At 35.4% G+C, this 23,818-nt stretch overlaps 1 protein-coding gene across 5 annotated transcripts in view; it reads right to left on the minus strand.

Annotated features, from left to right (window-relative positions):
* The window catches only part of NIPBL (NIPBL cohesin loading factor), a 192,893-nt gene that overhangs the window by 19,263 nt on the left and 149,812 nt on the right, over positions 1–23,818 (minus strand). For all 5 annotated transcript variants that reach the window (XM_007961396.3, XM_007961399.3, XM_073014794.1 and 2 more), the window contains 9 exons: positions 22,758–22,892; positions 21,163–21,261; positions 20,072–20,125; positions 10,948–11,056; positions 8,709–8,845; positions 2,635–2,775; positions 2,386–2,479; positions 1,512–1,666; positions 914–1,004 (listed from right to left, as the gene is read on the minus strand). In XM_007961396.3, coding sequence (XP_007959587.2) covers positions 914–1,004; positions 1,512–1,666; positions 2,386–2,479; positions 2,635–2,775; positions 8,709–8,845; positions 10,948–11,056; positions 20,072–20,125; positions 21,163–21,261; positions 22,758–22,892 — 1,015 coding nt within the window. The remainder of the gene's footprint in view (positions 1–913; positions 1,005–1,511; positions 1,667–2,385; positions 2,480–2,634; positions 2,776–8,708; positions 8,846–10,947; positions 11,057–20,071; positions 20,126–21,162; positions 21,262–22,757; positions 22,893–23,818) is intronic.

Consider the following 23,818-nt stretch of genomic DNA (forward strand, 5'->3'; position numbering starts at 1 on the left):
CTCCCGTATACTTTAAATCATCTCTAGATTATTTGTATCTAACACAATGTAAATGCTATGTAAATTGCTGTTGTACTGTTTAGAGAATAATGACAAAAAAATCTGTACATATTTAGTACAGGTGTAATTGTTTTTTCTCAGTATTTTTGATTCTTGGTTAAATCCACAGATGTGAAACCCATGGATATGGAAGGCCAACCGTATCCGTACAAAAAAAAAACAACAACAAAAACCAAAAACCTGGACAGACTGTTCTTGTATTTTTTTGAAGTGCATTCAATTCAGGTACTTTAATGCCATTCGTTTCCTATTTCCTCATATTCTAATTCCTTCCTAGATATAAGCCACACAGACCTGCCTAACAATTGCAAAACATGTTTTTATTACATCAGTGCTTCCTGGAAAAATAATATAAAACATGTATATATCCAAATTGTTCCTCCTGGGTTGCTAACTATTTGCTTTTATATAAATAAGTCAGTGTAGACTGATCATTGTTTTAACTAGATGTGGCAGCTTCCTGTAGTGACAAAGCCTTGCAATGAAAAAGAACAATTACAAAAATGCAAAGAGCACAGAATTCTTCTACATTATTTTTCTTTATCAAAGGGCTTTAATGAATGTTCTTCAGATACCCTATGGAGGAGGGGTAGAAGAAAGTATTGTTATCTCTATTTTACTAATGAAGAAACTGATGAAAAGACAAGTGGCTCGCTCAAGTTTACCCAGGAAGTCAATGGCCATAACAAGAATGGAACCCAATTGTTTTAATCCCCAGATCTACATTCTATACACCAAATCCTACTGCTAATAGAAACATATTAAAATAAACCAACAATTTAGATTCACAATATTTAAAAATGTGCTCTATCCCTCTCAAATAGCTACAATTTATAAAGAAATTTAGACTTACCTAGACCAATGATAGCTTTTGTTTGTACTTCTTCATCTGAATGTTTTGTAAAATACATCAATAGTTCAAGTACTTTATCTTTTATGTTAACCTAAGGGAAGGAAAACACATTAAAGTATTCATGAAGAGTAACTTAGATTAATTTTCAACTATAAAGGAAAAAAATACCTAAAGACAATGAGAATTTCTGTATGTGAACTTTATTAAAAAAATAAGTAACCAATTCCATTTATTTTAGAACAGTGGCATTCAAAGTATCAGTGTGTGACAAAGCAGCTTGTTTCGGAATGTGAATCAGTGTGTTCCCTTCATTGAAAAAAATTTAAAAAAAAAATCAGCTGTTGATGTCAACAGTGTGCCTACAGTTACAAAGCTGATATAACTTGTCAGAGAAATTTCATTATCTGGTTACATACCAGTAACAAAAAGTTCATGGATTAGCAGTCAGTCCGAGGACCACGCTTTGAGTAGCACTGTTTTCAGAATTTTCATTAAACCAGACTAATATTGCCTTCATCCTGGGTCATTACTGTTATTCTCAGATTACAGTGCCATATAGTTCTATGTTTTATAGCATTTTAAGTATTACTATCTTTACCTTGCTGTTGCCTTTAAAATCTTCCAGATCAAAATCAAAATGCCGACATAGTGCTCCAACAGTGAAAAGGGATCTAAGAAGTGCTGGTTTGTTTGTTAGAAGTGAAGTGTTATTTGGGTCCTCTTGGTGTTGACTTTTTAATTTTGAAATGGCACCTAATAAAGATAAGTAATATTTATAATATTTATCTTTGAATTACTCAGTTCAAGTAATTACTACTAATGAATTACAATTTTTTTTTTTTTTTGAGATGGAGTCTCACTCTGTCACCCAGGCTGGAGTGCAGTGACGTGATCTTAGCTCACTGCAACCTCCGCCTCCCGGGTTCAAGTGATTCTCCTGCCTCAGCTTCCCAAGTAGCTGGGATTACAGTTGTGCCACCACGCCTGGGACATTTTTGTATTTTTAGTAGAGAGACGGGGTTTCACCATGTTGGCCAGGCTGATCTCGAACTCCCGACCTCAGGTGATCCATCCGCCTTGGCCTCCCAAAGTGCTGGAATTACAGGTGTGAGCCACTGTGCCCGGCCAATTACTTTTTACTAATGGTTCTAAATATTAAATATGTCTAGAATTATGAGGGCGCTCTTTTAGAGTCTAAACTAATTAACGTAAGAAAATTTAAATTTTACTTTTCACGGTGTGCAAAAAATTTACCAACCTTTACTTATCAGGAGATAAATTTCTGAAGTAATCACAGTGGGTTCTTAAGGGAATACAAAAGACACCAGACAATATTGTTTCTGAGAGGACCACAGTGGATAATCACACCTCATAGTTTCCTTGATTCTAGCCTTTTATCAAATGCATTTAAAATGAGCTGACACACTGCAGGACCTAGCAGAATAATTTTAAAACCCTGGTACTGAACTTACCATAGTATCTATTGAAACAAGCCCACACAAATTTAAAATTTTGTGTCACTTTATTTACAACAGCCCCAAGACAGCTGACACAATGTTGCACTACCTAAAAGATATAGAAAATGTTTGTTTAGACAAAAGTTAAAAATATACTATTTTAAAAACTTAGCTTTTTACAAATATTTGCTTTAAAAATATTAATAATAAAATACATTATAACTTTACACTAATGAATAAAGAAATGGTAAACTGAGTGCTTACAGTCATGCCATATTTGATGATGAGCTTCATCAGATCTTCTTCAATAGTGGCAAGGAAAGTTTCACTTGGATGCTCCATCAGTGGTACAACTAGCTCTAGGATTTTTGCAACATTGCAGATAACCATGAAATCATTTTGTGTCTATAAGAATAAAAATAATGCTTTATGAATATCCAAAACCTTAAAAGAAACTATACACAGTTTTATGTATTTGTGGGCAGAAATAGGGCATTTTGCACGTAAAGGTCCAGTTAAAAAAAAAAAGTCTATTCGAGTTTTTTTTTCAAGATATGGAAGAAGCAGCACCAGCATGTCAGGAATATGGACCAACAACTAACTTACCAAAATGTGACCTTGGGGTCACTTAATCACAATGTTAAAGTTATATTTTTTTTCCTAAAATGTAACACAAGTCAATTCTAAACAAGGGTATTTACATATTGACAGCATTATACAAAGACTGGGAAAGTTTTTACGATTAGTATTTTCCGAGCTGTGTATGTTAACCCAGTAGTTCTCAATCAGGAATAAGCTTCTTCCCCTGTATCCTGACACAGGAGTACTTGGCAGTGTCTGGAGACATTTTTGGTTGTCACAATGGGAGCCACTACTGGCATCTAGTGGCTACAGGTCAGGGATGCTGCTAAACAACCTGTAATGCACATAACAATCCTTGACAACAAAGAATAATCTAGTCCTGTCAATAGTGCTGAGGTTGAGAAACCCTGTGTTAAAATTTTCTGATAGATAAAAAAACATAGAATCCCAGAACTACGCAAAAGGCTTCTTTATTTTTAAGACACAGTGTCTTGCTCAATTGCCCAGGTTGGAGTGCAGTGGCACAATCATAGCTCAATGCAATCCTGAATTCCTGAGCTTGAGCAATTTTCCTGACAGTCTCTCGAGTAGCTAGGACTACAGATGCATAACACTACACCCAGTTAATTTTTTAATTTTCTTTTTTTCTTTTTTTTGAGACGGAGTCTTGCTCTGTTGCCCAGGCTGGAGTGCAGTGGTACGATCTTGGCTCACTGCAACCTCTGCCTCCCGGGTTCAAGCAACTCCCTGCCTCAGCCACCCGAGTAGCTGAGATGACAGGTGCCCACCACCATGCCTGGCTAATTTTTGTATTTTTAGTAGAGATGGGGTTTCACCATCTTGGCCAGGCTGGTCTGGGACTCCTGACCTCGTCATCCACCTGCCTTGGCCTCCCAAAGTGCTGGGATTACAGGTGTGAGCCACTGCACCTGGCCTTAATTTTCATTTTTGTAGAGACAGGGTCTCATTATGTTGCCCAGGCTGGTTGTGAATTCCTGGCCTCAAGTGATCCTCCTGCCTTGGCCACCCAAAGCACTGGGATTACAGGTGTGAGCCACCATGCTCAGCCTGGGACTTCTTTAAATTTAAATGTGTATTTCTTTGATTAGAAAAAGTAATAAGCATGTTTAAAAAAAATAGGTAGAGACTTTTTTAAAAAAACCAAAAAGTAGAAAAGGATTTACAATAAAAAGTCTTGTTTCTATCTATCCTCCAGCCACCCAGTTTATTTCCCCAAAGGCAATCAGTTATGTGTGCGTGTGTGTGTGTGTTTGTGTGTGTGTTTGTGTAGTAAGGCTTTCAATGCATGTTTTTAATCTAGTTTTTTTTTTTTTTTTTGCTTTTCTTTTTTTTTTAGACAAGAGTCTCACTCTGTCGTCCAGGCTAGAGTGCAGTGGTATGATCTTGGCTCACTGCAACCTCCGCCTCCTGGGTTCAAGTGATTCTCCTGCCTCAGCCTCCAGAGTAGCTAGAGGTATGGAGGGAGAAGCATCAGCATGTCAGGAATATGGACCGACAACTAGCCCGCCACCACACCCGGTTAAGTTTTGTATTTTTAGTAGAGATGGGGTTTCGCCATATTGGCCAGGCTGGTCTTAAACTCCTCACTTTGTGATCTGCCTGCCTCAGCCTCCCAAAGTGCTGGGATTACAAGTGTGAGCCATCATGTCCAGCCTTAATCTAGTTTTTAAGCTACTAATCCTCATTGTTAGTAATGGATTACCGGCATTCATTTTGGACTTTTTGTTGAGACAGAGCCTTGTCCTGTTGTCCAGGCGGGAGGCAGTGGCGCAATCTCGGTTCACTGCAACCTCCGCCCCCCAGGTTCAAGCGATTCTCCTGCTTTAGTCTTCCGAGTAGTTGGGACTACAGGTGCGCACCACCATGCTTGGCTAATATTTGTATTTTTAGTAGAGACAGGGTTTCACCATGCTGACCAGGCTGGTCTTGAACTCCTGACCTCGCGATCTGCCCACCTCAGCCTCCCAAAGTGCTGGGATTACAGGTGTGAGCCACTGCACCCAGCCCATTTTGGACTTTTTGAGCTCATTAACACACTAGTTAAAAACATTCCCACCACTTGGCTTGCAGGAGTATTAATTAAAAAAAAAAAAAAAGAAAGAAATTCCCACATCATATTCATCCTTCCTTTTAAGATCCCTACAGGATTAAAAAGAAAACATAAATTATTTTTAAGTAACATAGAAATCCTGTTGTTTCCTGTAATGAGTTAAAGTGGGTCTAGGGATAGAAGAAATTTTGTTGGGTAAGATAAATTCATTTGAGAACCAGTGCCAGCATTTTACCTGAAAAAAAAAAAAAATGTAGTGGCTGGGCACAGTGGCTCATGCCTATAATCCCAGCTCTTTGGGAGGCCAAGGTGCACAGATTACTTGAGGCCAGGAGTTCAAGACCAGCCTGGTCAGCACGGCAAAACCCTGTCTCTACTGAAAATACAAAAATTAGCTGGGTGTGGCGGTGCACACCTGTAAAATCCCAGCTACTCGGGTGGCTGAGGCATGAGAATCGCTTGAACCTGGGAGGCGAAGGTTGCAGTGAGCCAAAATTGCAGGATTGTACTCCAGCCTGGGCAACAGAGCAAGACTGTGTGGTTAAAAAAAAAAAACAAAAAACAAAAAACAGTAGGGCCGGGCGCGGTGGCTCATGCCTGTAATCCCTGCACTTTGGGAGGCCAAGGCGGGGTAGATCAACAAGGTCTGCAGTTCAAGACCAGTCGGGCCAACATAGTGAAACTCCGTTTCTACTAAAAATACAAAAAATTAGCCAGGTGTGGTGGTGTGCACCTGTAATCCCGCCTACTTGGGAGACTGAGGAAGGAGAATCGCTTGAAGCCAGGAGGTGGAGGTTGCAGTGAGCCAAGACTGCGCATTGCACTCCAGCCTGGGTGACAGTGTGAGCCTCAATCTCAAAAAAAGTAGCATTTTCTGAATCTTCCCTTAACATACTGGCCTGGAAAATCACGTAAAAGAAATACCTTAAATTCCAGAAGAAAAATTTAAAGAAAGACGGAAACTATTAAGTAAAAGAGCAACAGAATAGAACAGGGAAAAGTATTTGTAATAAATATACTATAAGATGGCTTAATATCTAAAATATTAAAATTATTTAAAGAGTTCTCCTAAAAAAAGGCCTACAATTCAAAGGTAAAATGGACGAACGATATGAAAATGATATAAATAGTGAATTAACAGAAAAGCAAGCCCAACTCGTCAGTACCATGAAAAGATGCTCAACCTTCTTTGCAGTCAGGGAAGGAAACTGAAGCAATAATGAATTATTCCTTTCCACCTGTTAGACTGGCAAAGAGTACTAAAATAATGACAATGATTGTCACATACAGCTTTCCAAAAGGTTGTATAAAACCCATCCACCACAAAATGGCAAGATCAATTAAAAATGAAAACCAAAATAACCTTGTTTCAACCTAGCAAGTCCACCCTCAGCAACTGTTCCAACAAAATAAAGGCGTCAGTACTTAAAGGTATTTATTTATTTTTATTTTTATTTTTTTTTAGGTGGAGTCTCGCTCTGTTGCCCAGGCTCACTGCAAGCTCACTGCAAGCTCTCAGCTCACTGCAAGCTCCGCCTCCCGGGTTCCCGCCATTCTCCTGCCTCAGCCTCCCGAGTAGCTGGGACTACAGGCGCCCGCCACCTCGCCCGGCTAGATTTTTGTATTTTTTAGTAGAGACGGGGTTTCACCGTGTTAGCCAGGATGGTCTTGATCTCCTGACCTCGTGATCCGCCCGTCTCGGCCTCCCAAAGTGCTGGGATTACAGGCTTGAGCCACCGTGCCCGGCTAGGGTATTTAAATTGGAATGTTTATTTAAACATTGTTTGTAGTGGTGATTAAAAGGAAATATGTAAACACCTGCCAAACAGGGAAATGATTAAATAAATCATAGGACATCCATAAAACGGATAATATACACCCATCTAAAACAAGGAATTAGATATATACCAGGTAATATGAGATTACCAAATATGCCTAACAAATATCTATATAATATGATTCAATTTTTACAAAACCTGGTCAACCATTTATATATACCTGTGTGTCCACAACTATAAAGGTATGTTAAGGATACTGTAAGACGTTTATTCTGAAGGGAAGATGAATAAAGATGGAGATACGACATAAAAACAAAAACAAAAAACACAAAACGTTAAAAAAAAAGTTTACCATGTATGAGATACTCTTATTTATATAAAACTTAATATTTGTGTACATACATACATAAAAGATGTACAAGACATTTTAAAAGTGATTTTGTTTTAAAAAATTACTGGTTCAAAATCATGCAAGGACGATTTATAATATAAATAATAAATAACAGGTTTCATTATAGTCCAGATTCTACTGGTAGACATGGGGCTGAATTCTAGCTTTGGGACTGGTTAGCTATGTGACATTGGGCCAGTTATTGATATTCTTTAAGTTTTAGTTTCCTTATCTGTAAAACTGAGATCATAATAGTACTTACTTCACAAAGTAAATGAGATAAAATATATGTAAAATTTTCACAGTGCTTGGTACTTTGCTAAAAAATTATTAGCTATTATTATTAGCTACAATATTAACCAATTTATTTCTGGATCTAACAGAAACCCTAAAGATAGAATTAGTGTCTCAGAAGTAAATGCATGTTGTTTCTAGGTATTTATTATCCTTTACTACTCTCCTCAGTTCTTAAAGTTTTCTCAGGAAGTCCTGAGGTTTTCACCTAGAGCTTGCAATTTAGATCATCAAAAAAACTGACCATAGCAGCAAAACAAATGTAGTAGAGAAAAGTTAAAATTAGCTCCTTAGGAACATTAGGATCATAGCATGTGAGAAGCCTTTTATATTTGTTAAGTTTTAAGAGTATTTTAAAATTTTGCATTTTTAGCAGTTACTTATACTCTTTAAGCTTCAGTTTCCTTATCTGTAAAATAGAGATAATAGTACCTACTTCATAAAGTAAATGAGATTATATATGTAAACCACGTAACTCACTATGCTGTCATATATACTTTAAAATCTTTATTTGCTAGATAATTTTACTTAAGCAATGTCTTACTACTCACACCGTATTTTAGAAAAACATAGTGTATGTTAATACCAACAGCCTAACATCTCTGGTATGATATTATAGATTTTCCATATTTAATATTGTTCTATTATAAAAATAAAATATATTTATAAAATATAAATAAATTAAAAAAGACTGTATGAAAAATATAAAGCATAACAACAACTTCCTTAGGTGCCATAAATGGACCTCTGTTAGAGGCTATTTGCTCTCAATTTTGGAGAATGACCGAGGTTGACTGTTGTTCCTCAATAATGTGCATTAGATGGGAAGTAATGTTAGTCTTTGTGTGCTTCGAGCAATGTTATCGATTTTTATATTTATTATATTATAAATGACAGACATGTTCAGGACCCAAAAGACAGTAAATTTCTCAAAGACAGGAACTCTGCTTCATTCATTCTGAGATCTTAACAACAGCTATAACATTTAGTAAGCATTTACTGAGGGTTTGGCTTGAGAAGTTTACAGCAAAATGGAACCTGAACTTTATTTATAATATGTCAGACTTGATGTTTATAGATCACTTGCTACAAATAGAACATATATCTAAGTAAATGACACAGTTGATCTGTCAGTGAGAATGTGGTTGACGCATGTGAATTCTAAATTTAAAGCACTTAATGTTTTATGTAAGACACAAGAATAAGACGGCTCTATACTTACACTACATTTAGTGGTAAGGTATGGTTGCATAGTCATTGCATGTTTAACCATGAGCTGGGGTCTTATTTTGCTGAATAAGAACAAAGTGGTTATGCAAGCTACCAATCTTCCAGAATTCACACCTTTATTGTCAGAATCTGGAAAAACAAACAGAGAAATAAGACACTAAAATATGACAAGGTAGTGGAAATTATACAGAATATTATTTAAATTAGTTAATATTATCCCCTAAATAGGTCCAGTATAGTCCTCAATATAATGAATTAGTAGTTCTTATGACACTAGACTTTCTCCATCTCATTTTTTCTTTGGTATAGAAATCACATATTCTCAAGATAAAGAACAAGAGGCCATGCTCTCTATAAAAGGCAAGTTTTATACTAATGGAAATTGGGAAGTTTAGGGATGGGCTTTTGGGAATACATGTGGTATTGGTTATATCTAAAATCAATGGGCTGGGTGTGATGGCTCACACCTGTAATCCCAGCACTTTGGGAGGCCATCACAGGGAAAAGGCTTGAGTCTAGGAATTTGAGATCAGCTTGGACAACACGGGAAAACCTCAGCTCTACAGAAAAATAAAAAATTTAGCCTGGTGTGGTGATGTGCACTTGTAGTCTCAGTTACTCGGGAGGCCGAGGTGGGAGGATTGCTTCAGCCCAGGAGTTCTAGGTTGCAGTGAGCTATGATTACACCACTACAACCCAGCCTTGGTGACAGAGTGAGACCCTGTCTTTAAAATAAAAAAAAAAAAGGAGGTGAATGTGGGGAAAAAAAGCTAGCAATTTAGCTGAGGTGAAACTGTTTAAGGGTACTGGGAAAAAAAGAGATGATGCTATGGTAGAGGAATGTTAAAAAATGGGAGCAACAAACAGAAATTGGAACAATGCTGTAAGACAGCTCTAAACAAAATGCTGTTCAGGTGGGAAGAAAATGTTGCTAATTAGGAAATACACTGGTTCTTAGGAAACAAATTTTTAGAGGAAATTAGCAACTTTTTAACATTAAGGGACATCAGTATCACCCCTAAATTCCAGGATGGGGAAAAATAAAAAATCGGAACAAGGAGATAAAAAGAAAAAAAAGAGGTACACATGGAAAAAAAAAAAAAAGACTGCATAAAAATTATCAACAATTTAAAATATTAACAATAAAAGCATATCAACAATTTCCATAGGTGCCATAAATGGACAGCTGTTAGAGGCTACTGGCTCCCAATTTTGGAGAACAACTGAAGCTGACGTTGTTCCTCATTAATGTGCGTTAGATGGGAAGTAATGCTAGTCTTTGTGTGCTTCAAGCAATGGGTATCTATCTATCTATCCATCTATCTATATATTTCTTTGAGACAGAGTCTCGCTCTGTTGCCCAGGCTGGAGTGCAGCGGCGCGATCTTGGCTCACTGCAAGCTCTGCCTCCTGGGTTCAGGCCATTCTCCTGCCTCAGCCTTCCAAGTAGCTGGGACTACAGGCGCCCACCACCACGCCAGGCTAATTTTTTTGTATTTTCAGTAGAGACGGGGTTTCACTGTGTTAGCCAGGATGGTCTCGATCTCCTGACCTCATGATCCACCCACCTTGGCCTCCCGAAGTGTTGGGATTACAGGGGTGAGCCACCGCGCCTGGACCAATTTTTATATTTCTTAAGTAATCATTTATTTATAATTGATTAAAAATTTCAGATTTGCGATTGGTAAATAACATGAGAGGGAATATAAAATATTAAGTACTTAATTTGTGATTTTAAACATTTTAATAAATTTCTAGCTCAAGATTAAGCAAACTTTATGTAACAAATATAAATAATAAATATTAGGAATGTAATACAAATCTTTAAAAAACATTTTTTATAATAGCTAAAACAATTTCGAGAGATAATTTTATATGACTTAGAAGATACCAGTTTTGTGATGAGTATCATTAGCTAGATACATATTAGCCCCTGAATTTTTACTCCTATTCAATGACATCTAAAATTATAATATGCTATTAAAAGATACGTGGAAGAGGTGAGGCCCACGCTTTTATTACAATGCTCTACATAATCTTAGTCAATCATAACAATATAATCTAGGATACATCATCAAACAGATATTTATAAAACAAAAATGTATTTCATTTAAAAGTGAAGTAATCATTAGCCAAGCAGAGCCAGAGGGAAAAATGAGAAATGTGCTCAAAATATTTAAAAATATCTTATAAAATCAACTAAAGATCAATATATATATAAAATGTCTTACCAGCTAGAGATTCCTCATATTTAAGAATGTGCTCAACTAGGTTATCAACAAGTTGAGTACAAGCTTTCTTCACAGGTTTATATGAGGAATCCTCTTCGGACTTCAACAACTATACATATATATATACAAAAAAAAAAATCCCGGTATAATTATTCACTAGGCAATAATAAGATAAACACATTAAAAGTGTCCATAAGTAATATACTTTTCAATTTGTCATTAACAATTTAGTACTCAAAGTGCAAATTAATAAAACAAAAATATATATGTTTAAAAATATAAACCAGTAATTTACCAATACTTTCAATTTTACTACAAAGTACTTAAATTGCTGTGTTAAGACCTAAGGTAAGATGTGAAAGATGCAGAAAAGATGAACTTCCCTTTCTCCCTATTCCAATCAAAAACATAGTATCACACAACACTAGCTGAATTATTTTAAATAATTAATAACTGCATCTGAATTGCACCTTAAAAGGCAATTATAAAACATAAGGGTAGATTTCTGCATTATCCTTTGCAAAATCACAAACAATGCTAGAAAAGTGTTATGAATAATGAGATGAGGATAGAGATCATTCTAAATATAGCTAAAAAGTAAAACCAGTCTAATCTTTCATAATCAAAGGTCAACAGAAGAGTCATAAGGTATATCTGTTTCGCTAAGAAAAGCTAGCTAATATAATTCTGAGGATATTGAAGGAATCTAAATGTGTATTTGATTTCTGTGAAGAGTTCCACTGCTGTTAAATATAACTTTCTCTGCAATAATGGAAATGTTCTATATCCTTGCTGTCCAATATGGTTTCCAAGAGTCACATGCAACTATTAAGCACTTGCAATGTACCTACTGTGATTGAGGAATTAAAATAAAATAAAATAAAAATTGAAATTAACATTTAAAAAAATGCATGTGGCTTATAGCTGGGCACAAGCTTGGGCAGCACAAGCTGAAACTTTCCCTGTAAGATACATAAATGATTAAAACAACTGACAGCAACCAGAGTAACATAACACACACACTGCCCCTTTTCCTCCAATTTAAAGAAATAAAGCAGACAGCTTCAATGTACTAGCTTTCAACTATGAACTGCAAATTCTTCCTGTCCCATTCTCCAATTTCCTTAAAGCAGCTATTAATATCACATTCTAGTTTGATCTTTTCTGAGACAGGGTCTCATTGTCACTCAGGCTGGAGTGCAGTGGCACAATCAAAGCTCACTGCAGCCTTGACCTCCCGAGCTCAGTTTCCCATACAGCTGGGACCACAGGCATGAGAAAACACGCCCGGCTTATTTTTGTATAGTTTGTAGAGATGGGGTTCTCTAAGTTGCCCAAGCTGGTCTTAAACTCTTGGGCTCAAGTGATCCACCTCCCTCAGTCTCCCAAAGTGCTGGGATTATAGGCATGAGCCACCACGCCCGGCCTAGCTTGGTCTTTCATTTAATGGCAGGAGTAGAAAACTACCCTCTCTCATCCTTGGTTTTCCTTTTTCATTTCCAAGGCTTCAGGTACACACAAAAGAATTAACCATAAATTTTGATTCATGACACACCATTGCCACTTGTATATGCCCTTTTAATTTACTAATAAATAATGGCATAATTTGAATCCAAATCAAGAACAATTTTAATATCTCGTATCTCCCAATGTGCTCCTTCCCTTATCCCATTTTCCTGTTTCACATGTAAGGTAACCGCTATCAGAAAATTTATCATCTCCTTGTTTTTTAAAAAAGTATAAGCTGTATGCTATTTATAGTTTTCTTTGATTTTCCACTTTCTAAAAAGGTAGTATACTTGATGTAGTCTTCTGAGATTTGCTTTTTTCACTCAACATTATGCCACTATGATCTAGGTTGTTGCATACAGCTGTATTTTACTGATTTTTCACTGCTGTACAACACCCCACTGTCTGCCTATATCTTAATTCATTTATCCACTCTTTTGTAGATAGGTTAATCCCAATTTTAGTACAACTAAGCATTCTCGTATATGCCTTCTGATGCAAATATGCAAGATTCTTTTGTATGTATATATATTTGAAGTCGAACTGCTAGGTCATTGGATATATGCATTGTTCAATTTCACAAGATAATGCTTTTATGAGATAATTTTATGAAATCCTTGTTTTTCAAAGTGGCTGTAATATTTTCTCAATTATCATCTGTATTAAAAGACACTATCTGATCCCTCTTTTCCATCACTTGTGATTGTCTGACTTCTCCATTTTGGTCAATAAAATGGTATAGAAAGTGGTCTTGATTTGTATTTCTTACTTTACTAATGGGGTTGAACACAGTATACGCCCTATATGCTATTTTCTCCATGAAATGCCTATTAATGAACTTTACCTATTTTTCTACTGGGACTCTTGACTTATACTGGTTTTGTAGTAGAGGAGTTTTTATGTATTTATTCTTGGTATTAATTGTTGATTACATATGTGCCAAATATCTTTTCCCATTTTGTGACTTGTATTTTCACTTCAATCTTTTAAGGTTAATGGGTTTTGTGACTTGTTTAAGACATGCTTTCCTATCCAGAGACCAAAAATATATTCAGGCTGGGCATGGTGGTGCATGCTTATAGTCCCAGCTACTCAAGAGGCTGAGGTAGAAGGATCACTTGGGCCTAGGAGTTTGAGTCCAGCCTGGGCAACACAGCAAGACCACGCCATTAAAAAAAAAAAAAAAAAAAAATATATATATGTATATATATATATATAAAAATATTTTATTTTATATATATTTTATTTTGTTTATACAAAATATGTACTCAGCAATAAATATAAAATATAAAAATAAAAATATGTAACTCCATTACATATATATAATTAAAAAAAATTTTCTCCTATATTTTATTCTAAAATTTTAAAGTTCTCCTTTAATTTATATGGAGTTGATTTTTCAGTTGAAGTGGTTTCTCTTTTTTTTTTTTTAATTCTTATGGACAGTCAAATAGCCCAACTCCACTTACTAAACAGTCTATCTCTTCTCCATCATCTGCAGTGCCACTTCCGTTTTAGAGCAAGCATATTCTATTTGTGTAAGCCTGTTTTCTGGGCTCTCTATCCTGTTCCATTGTTCTATTTAGTACTGATCTACTTATTACTGCTGTTAATTATGTAATGTATCTTTGAAAATAAGTCCCGATATTTTGTAAGGCAAGTCAGTGTTCCAGCTTTTGCAGAAATTATTTATTTTTATCTTTTCTCTGCTTTTCCATATACATTTCACAATCACCTTGATATATTTAAATTTTTTTATTCATGATTTTGAAGAAAGCTCAGTTTCCCAATTTGCATTATTTTCATTTTAGGTTTTATAGTTTTATCTGTCAGATTAAGGAATTTACATTTTATCCTCGTTTATTACAAGTAATCATTCAAGGATATTGAATTTTATCAAAATTTTTTCTTGCCCACTCTGAAATGATTTCTTCTACTTTAACGTTAACCTACACACATATATTTGCCATGCACTCATAATATAAAAGAACTAATCAAAGTGCATAAAATTTTTTTAAAGTATAATTTAGTTTGCTCATTTAAAAAATACCTTTTAAAGGTACCAACATTCCCAGTGATATAGGTACATTTTTACACCATCTTAACATTTTATTATGAAAAACTTCAGCCATACAAAAGAGTTGAAAGAAGTTTTATCATGAACACTCTCTAACCACCATCATCTAGATTCTACCATTAAAAACATTTTTTGTGTGTGAGACAGGGTCTCACTCTATTCCCCAGAAGAAAGTGCAGTTGCATAATCACAGTTCACTGCACCCTAAAAATCCCAGGCTCAAGTGATCCTCCTGCCTCTGCCTCCCAAGTAGCTGGATCTACAGGCACAGGCCACAATGCTCAGCTAATTTTATTTATTTATGTTTTTTAGAGATGGGGTCTCAGTATGTTGTCCAGGCTGGTCTAAAACTCCAGGCTTCAAATGATCCTCCTGCCTCAACCTTCTGAGAGGCTGGGATTCCGGGTGCAAGCTACTGAGCCTGGCTCCAGGATCCTGCCTTTAAGACTTTATTCTGCTGGGATGAACACACACACACACACACACACACACACACACACGTGTGTATACATGTATGCATATGCATACACACACACCTATATCCATTTTACTTCCAACGCATTTCAAAGTAAACTGGAGACTTCAGTATACTACCCATTTTTTCCTTGCGATAAAACGTACATGCAATAAAATGCACAAATTTTTAGTGTATATTTGCTCAGTTTTGTCAAATGCATTTACCATTGTAATTCAAGTTCACCAAGATACAGAACAGTTGTTCTCAATCTTTAACTTATATCTGAATCATCTGGAGAGAGACTGTTAAAATACAGAATTATGGGCTCTACCCTCAGAGTTACTGATGAATTAAGTCTGGAGTAGGGCCTGAGAATTTGCATTTCTAATAAATCCCCAGGTAATGCTGGTAACTTTTAGAACCACTGATAGAGACGACTACTATCATCCCTGAAAGTTCCCTCATGTCCTTTCCCAGTCAATCCCCAGCTCCCTGCAGCCACTCTTCTGATTTTTTCCAGTATAGATTAGCTTTACCTCTCCTAGAATTTCGTATAAATGGAATTATATTATGTACTCTTCTATGTAAGGCTTCTTTTGCTCTGCACAATGTTTTCATTATTTATCTATGTTGCTGTATGTTTTGATAGTCTGTTCCTTTTTGATGTGGAATACTATTAAATTGTATGGAATCATCATAGTTTATCCATTCACTGGTTGATAGAGATAAAATATTTCATTGTAAACTCAGAAAGATCTTGCTCTGGATTACAAAGGATAGGAACAGATGAAACATGGGTAACCCTTAACTGTTTTTCATTGCCTGTATTTTCCTTACAAACTAAAGAAGGGTCAGTCTCAGATCATAAGTAAGTAAAATGAATGGCATTGTAAAATCTATTTAATTTTTGTGTACCCATCACAGGGCTATGGATGTGTTTTTTGAAGAACACTGTCATGAAGAGCTACTCAATTTATGGTAGTGGTTTAAACTAACTGGAGTACATTTTAGAAATAAAAAAAATGTGAGGACCTTCATGACAGAAGTTATTCTTCCACATCCTACTGAAAAATGCCAAAAAAACTATGAATTGTTAAAGGTTATAAAGGAATGATAGCGCCATACATTTAAAAATGATACACTGGCCGGGCACGGTGGCTTGCACCTGTAATCTCAGCACTTTGGGAGGCCAAGGCGGGCAGATCACCTGAGCTCAGGAGTTCAAGACCAGCCTGGTCAACATGGTGAAACCCCGTCTCTACTAATACAAAAAAAGTAGCCGGGCATGGTGGTGGGTGCCTGTAATTCCAGCTACTCAGGAGGCTGAGGCAAGAGTATTGCTTAAACCCAGGAGGCGGAGGTTGCAGTGAGCAGAGATCACACCATTGCATTCCACCCTGGGCGACAAGACTGAAACTCTGCCTCAAAAACAAAAACAACAACAAAAAAGATATACTAAGCTTGAGTAATACAGTGACATCCTGTCTCAAAAAAAAAAAAAAAAAAAAAAAGAAGCAAAAGAGGCTAAACATGGTAGGGCATGCCTATGGTTCCAGCTAAATGGGAGGCTGAGGACAAATGACTGCTTGAGCCAGGGACGTTGAGGTCACAGCGGGCCATGATGGTGCCACTGCACTCCAGCCTGCATGACAGAGCAAGACTGTCTCCACAAAAAAAAAAAAAAAAAAAAAAAAAAAAAAAAGATATACTAACATAATTATTTAGACAAGGAACAGAGTTTAGTACATGTGGGAATTTGAAGCTATTTCAGTAGTACTTCAAGTTTCCCTAGAAAAACATATTCAGTAATTGGGGAGAGTCAATGATCTACAAAAAACAATCAAGAACAACAAAACCCCCAAAACCCAATCCAAAAATAAAAATTAGAAATATCTGAAATTGGACTGAATGCAATGCATGTAATGTGCTCATGTAAAAACAGTAAGCATGTCAATTATTCTGGACTCAGGAATTTGTAATAACTACAGCAGTCCATTCTTTATATCCTTCCTAGCTTCTCTTAACATTTATGCATACGTTATAATTGCTCAGAGGAGTTATGTTTCTGTCATATATATATGTGTGTGTGTGTGTATATATATATTTGAGTTTGCTTTCTTTCACTAAAGCAAACTCTGCTAGTATAAGGAAATATATCACAAAGTTACAGTATCATTGGTAAACTAAGTTGTTGGCAGAAACTAAAGTAGGAAAGCAAAGAATAGGGAGCATCAATAGGATGGATAAACTTACTAACTAAATAAATGGGACTAGAGAATAAAGATACAAAGAATGTATAAGTAAAACTATCATTGCTAAGAGATTATAAAAATGGTCATGTCCCTTCTGCTTCTAATTTGCTAATACAGGAGGATATTATTTTAGATTCTTTTTAGTAATCCTAAATAGTGACATTTCTGATAGTTACACTGAATTCTTACTTGATCATTTATAATAACTATCAAATGAAATATATGATTTAGAGCCTTTTAGAAATCATGATGTACCTTTTGGGATGGCTGACATAAACTTAACTAAGGTGGTCATAAGGCTCTGTGATATAGAGCTAATTATTTGATTTAGGAAAGAAATGATGCCAAATATATCATGTAAAAATATGAAATGAAAAATGATTTAAGAAGACAGTCTAAGATTTACACATTGAAAACACCATGAAGGTTTTTTAAAACAGACATCTTAAGAAAGTAATGTACTACTTTTACCACCACACCAAAATGGCTAAAGTTTTTTAAAAAAGACTGACAATAACGAGAATTGGTGAGGATGTGGAGCAGCTGGAACTTTCACACACTGATAGTGGAAATGAAAAATGGTTTAGTAATTTTGGAAAAACATTTTGGCAGTTTCTCACTCACCATATGACCCTGTAATCACATTCCTAGGAATTTACCCAAGATAAATGAAAACATACAACTGCATAAAACCTTACACACCAATATTCACAGCAGCATTATTCATAACACCCCCAAACTGGAAAGAACCCAAAAGTCCACAAAATGGTGAATAATGAAATTATGATATATCCATGCCATTGAAACTACTCAGCAATAAAAAGGTGTATTAATATATTAGCAACAAGAATGAACTAACATTCTAAAGTTTAAAAAGTCAAACACAAGATTGCATACTGTATGATTCCATTGATATGAACTTCTAAAAAGGTACAACTATAGTGACAAAAAGTAGATCAATAGTTTTCTAGGGCCGGGAAGAGAGGATCAACTGCAAAAAGGCATGAGGAAGTTTTTTAGGGTAATATCCTGTATGTTCATTGTGTTGGAGGTTACATGACTGTATATCATCACTTAAATTCATCAAAGATCAATCACTGAAAATGGGACAACTAGACATGTGCTTCCTGCTGTGATGCAATAATATTCACCACCACCTATGAGGTATTTGTCTCCCAGATTAAAAATTGAACTTTAATTATATTAAGCCTCTAGATTTCACTAAGAGTTTACTTGAAAACTGGTGGATGAACAACTTAAAATGACACCAGAAAAAAAGTGACCTATTAAATCCAGAATGTGGGAGATTCTACAGAAAAACATACAAGCGGCATGAGAAAAGGGAGATAAGGGGCAAACTATTATAAGAGACTTAAGAGTATATCAACCAAAGTAACTGCAAAGCAACTATAAAAATACATTTTTGAGACAGGAAAATATGAACACTGAATAGGTATTAGTTATGGAATAATGCATTACTATTTTGATATAAATGATAATATTCTGTTTTTTTTTTAAAGTCATTATCTGCTAGAGCTAGATAGATGCTAAAGTATCTATGAGTGAGATAATATAAAGTTTGGCATTTGTTTTAAAAGTATTACAGGCTGGGCATGGTGGCTCATGTCTGTAATCTCAGCACTTGGGGAGGCCGAGGTGGGTAGATCACCTGAGGTCAGGAGTTTGAGACCAGCCTGGCCAACACGGCGAAACTTCATCTCTACTAAAAATACAAAAATTAGCTGGGTGTGGTGGCAAGTGCCTGTACCCCAGCTACTTGGGAGGCTGAGGTAGGAGAATCCCTTGAACTTGGGAGGTGGAGGTTGCAGTGAGCCGGCTGAGATGGTGCCACGGCACTCCAGTTTGGACGACAGAGTGAGATTCCGTCTCCCAAAAAAAAAAAAAACAAAAAACAAAAAACGGATTATGGAAAACAAAAGAAGAAAGAAAGAAAAGGAGAAAACCAGATAGGGGAAGGATAGCTATAACAAGACTGGGAAAATGCTGATAATTTTTGAAGCAGGTGATGGATATTTCTGCCTATGTGAAATTTTCTAAAATAAAAAATTTAACAACTCACAGGGAGACAAACAGTTCCTTTTATGAAACTTAAAAAAAAAACACTAGTTGTGGTTTGACTCTGTACTACTAAAGGAAATTCTATGCATAACACACCAAATCATGTAATTATATTTCTAATGCAATATATTGATACATTTATAAATCTTGCATCTATTATGTACAGAGATTAAAGAAAAAAATTATCTGGAAAGAAAGAAAGATAGAATTTTAGTTAATGATTCAGAAAACTTACTTCTATAATAGGCAACTGAAGGCCAGGTGCAGTGTGGCTCATGCCTATAATCCCAGCACTTTGGGAGGCCGAGGCAGGCAGATCACCTGAGGTCAGGAGTTTGAGACCAGCGTGGCCAACATGGTGAAACCCCGTCTCTACTAAAAATACAAAAATTAGCCGGGCGTGGTGGCAGACACCTGTAATCCTAGCTACTCTGGAGTCTGAGGCAGGAGAATTGCTTGAACCCAGGAGGTGGAGGTTGAAGTGAACCAAGATTATGCCACTGCACTCCAGCCTGGGCGACAGTGAGAGCGCGAGACTCCATCTCAAAAAACAAACAAACAAACAAACAAACAAAAAAACTAGGCAGCTGAATTAGATAAATTAACAAAATCATCCAGCCTAACACATTGAAATAAATTTTCCCTACCAAAAGAACTCAAAAGGTTCTTTTAAATCATAGTCAAACAAAACAAAACACAACAAAATAACCTATTAAATTTTATGTTACCAGGAGTCAAAAGAACACTCACATTTTGAAGGAGTTGCTCAAACCAGTCATATCCAGTATCTCTGCATGCTGCAACCTAAGGGGTGATGAAAAGTATCAAAGTTAGAAATATATTTAAAAATCTGAATAACATATACTTTTGTTATGCTTTAGCCTGAAACATGTTTCAATTCTATCAATTCAAAAGTTTATTTTTAAAGTAAACTATTTTTTCAGTAACACAACCATTTACCAATGTTGTAGAACTTTATTCTAAAAATATCTTGGAAAACATTGAAGAAATTAGTTTAATATATTGAAGTTTAATATGGCACTAAATGTTTAAAGTGGCACAAGTTTAAAATGGCACAATAACTTGAACTACAGTCTGTGAGAAAAATCTGTAATATCTTAAACATTAAGAACAAAAATATTTGTTTCTTATTACCCTTCTAGATTAGATGGCACATTTTAAAGACATCAATAGAAATTTAGAAGATGATGTAATTGAATATACAGAATTTCTTTTCTTTTCTTTTTTTTTTTTTTGAGGTATCTTGCTATTATATTGCCCAGGCTGGAGTGTAGCGCCTATTCACAGGCATGATTACAGTATACTGCAGCTTTGAACTCCTGGTTCAAGGATCTCCTGATCCCCCGTCTCAGACTCCTGGGCAGCTGGGATTATAGGCATATGCCACTGTGACTGGCAAAAATTTCTTATATTAAAAACACAAAATGTATAGCTTATGCATAATAAAAAAATTTAGCTAATCTATATTCATAATTTCTGAAAAAAGTAGGCATTACTATCTTTGCAGATTATTACCCTTGGGCGATTGTATCTGTTCTTCCATTTCTCCTTTCCCTCCCTGTTTTTAATTGCTGGAGGAATAGGAAAATCTCAGTATCAGTGTTTACATCAATTAATGCCAAGAAGTAGGAATATATGGAAACATCAACGACATGTTACTTGCATCCCTTGAGCATCTCCAGAAATATAAAGTAAAGGCAGCAGTACGAAATGTCAAGATTAATGAAATATCTCATTATTGTCTCTTCCTTCATAAGACACGTAGGCCTCAATTAGGTCTGGATCAACAGTGACCACACCCTTGTTCCAGTCCTTCTTACCACATCGGTAATGTTTAAAATTTTCCTTGTCATTGCTTCTTTGTCATTGTGTGGAGTTGGAGTAAACCAGAGTTTCTGGAATGTTTCATTTACTAATTTCTAGAAGAAACAGAAATTTCAAATTCACTAATTATAACAAATATGGCAATTTCACAATTCCAAATTATCATTAGGCCCAACACAAAGCTATAAATAACTAATCAAAACAGAAATTGCCAGGAATTTCTGGTATTAATATCCTCAGTTTTTTCTAAAACTACCAATTTCTCAAAACTATACAATTTTTCAATTTGGTAAAGATTTTAAACAATACGAATGGGTGATACTATCCCTAGCCTGGAACTTCTTCATACTATACACTCAAATGTTTATGATCAAACTAAAAAATATATTTACTGCTTTTGGAGAGGAAGTTGTTACAGTGTTTGCTAAACTTAAAAAAAGGGACAATTATATATATTATTACATATAAATGTAAATTTACTAATGAATTTAGGACTAAAATTTTTTTTATGTATACATAATAGCTGTACACATTTATGAAGTATATTTGACCTTTTGATACAAGCATACAATGCATAATGATCAAATCAGGGTAACTGGGGTATCCATCACCTCAAGCATTTATCATTTCTTTGTGTTAGGAACATTCCATTTCCACTCTTCTAGTTATTTTGAAATGTACAATAAATTATTGTTAACTATAGTCACCCTATTGTGCTACTGAACACTAAATTTTATTCCTTCTAGGTGTATTTTTGATAACCGTGAACCAACCCCTCTTTATTCAACCCCTCACAACCCTTCCCTCCCTCTGCTAACCATCATTCTATTCTTTATCACTATGAGATAAATTTTTTTAAAGTTTCCACATATGAGTGAAAATATGTGCTATTTTCTGTGTCTGGCTTATTTCACTTAACATAATGAAACAAAGTATCTAATAATTTAGAAAAGTAAAAACATAACATTTGAAAATTAAAATAATCCATGAGAAACCTTTGAATATAATGCAATCTTTATAATAACAATCAATAAGTCAATTAACACACACATGCACATTTTTTGAGATGGAGTCTCACTCTGTTGCCCAGGCAGGAGTGCAGCAGCAATATTATAGCTCACTGTAGCCTTGAATTCCTGGGCTCAAGTAATCTTCCTGTGTCAGTCTCTAGTGTAGCTGGAACTACAAGCATGCTCTACTATGTTTGGCGAAATTTTTAAAAATTATTTTCATTATTTTATTTTTTATAGAAATAGGATTCTTACTATGTTGCCCAGGCTGATCTTCAACTCCTGGCCTCAAGCCATTCTCCTGCCTTGGCCTCCCAAAGTGCTGGGATTATAGGCATGAGCTACTATGGCCAGTCTTAAATAGATATTACCATCGTGGAACTGGTTGGTTAAGATCAGATTATAATAATTAAAATAAAAATCTAGAAACAAAAAAGTATTAAAGTATTTTTCTTAAGTTTATAAACTAAAAACGATTCACTGTAAAGTTTTTGGATATATTTAAAATCAACATTTAGATGCAATAAACATTTAACTTATTTTAAACATTAATGAAAAATAAATTTAAAAGTCAACATTACCTTAATGCCCTCTTCATCATTGACTCTGCGAATCATTTTTACACACATTTCTGTGATTTTTGGAAATGTTGGCTGTTCAATACAAATGTCTCTGAGAATCTTTATTACTCTTTTCCTGACACTGATACCAGTATCCTAAAAACAGAAAGGTATTTTTAAGTGTCAGAAAAATTGAGATGCCTCGTGTGTGAAATTAGAAAATACGTATCCACACGCAGTATGTTCGCTATTTGTTAACATGATAAACACATTTGACATATTTGCTCTTTACATGCTTTCTTACTGCTACTATAAATGTGTTATTATATTGTCTTTACTTTTAAAGTATGATATCTAATATATAGAAACATATTTTATAGTTAAGCCCTGGACACAAAACTAGAAGTATACGCTTGTAAAAATTAAATGAGAAAACAAACATAAGCTTTAATATAGTGTCTGGCACTTAAACAGCACACGAAGTATCACTTATAAAGTGACTTCATAAAAATGTTTAACCTGAATCTAATCAAACCTTTGGCATTATCTTATGGTTATTTCTTTTTTTTTTTTTGAGACGGAGTTTTGCTCTTGTCGCCCAGGCTGGGGTACAATGGTGTGATCTCAGCTCACTGCAACCTCTGCCTCCCAGGCTCAAGTGATTCTCCTGCCTCAGCCTCCCAGGTAGCTGGGATTACAGGTGCATACCACCATGCCTACCTAATTTTTGTATTTTTAGTATGTTGGCCAGGCTGGTCTCAAACTCCTGATCTTTGATGATCCACCTGCCTCAGCCTCCCAAGGAGCTGGGATTACAGGCATGAGGTACCGCGCCTGGCCTATCTTATGGTTTGTAAGAGATACAAAACACAAGTTAAATTAAACAAAGCATGGGAAGGTAACAAAGGATCAGGCCTTTTTAACCAGTCAATGTCATATGGGAAGTATGCAAAAAAGAAAAAAAAAAAAAAAAAGAATATAGTCTTCAATTTTAAGACATGACCCCCAAATGCAACATATTACCTTTGAATGAATTCTGATTCTTAAAAAAGGAGAACGAAAAAACATTTTTAGGACATCGG

This window comes from Chlorocebus sabaeus, chromosome 4 (assembly GCF_047675955.1).
Source record: "Chlorocebus sabaeus isolate Y175 chromosome 4, mChlSab1.0.hap1, whole genome shotgun sequence".
Taxonomy (NCBI): domain Eukaryota; kingdom Metazoa; phylum Chordata; class Mammalia; order Primates; family Cercopithecidae; genus Chlorocebus; species Chlorocebus sabaeus.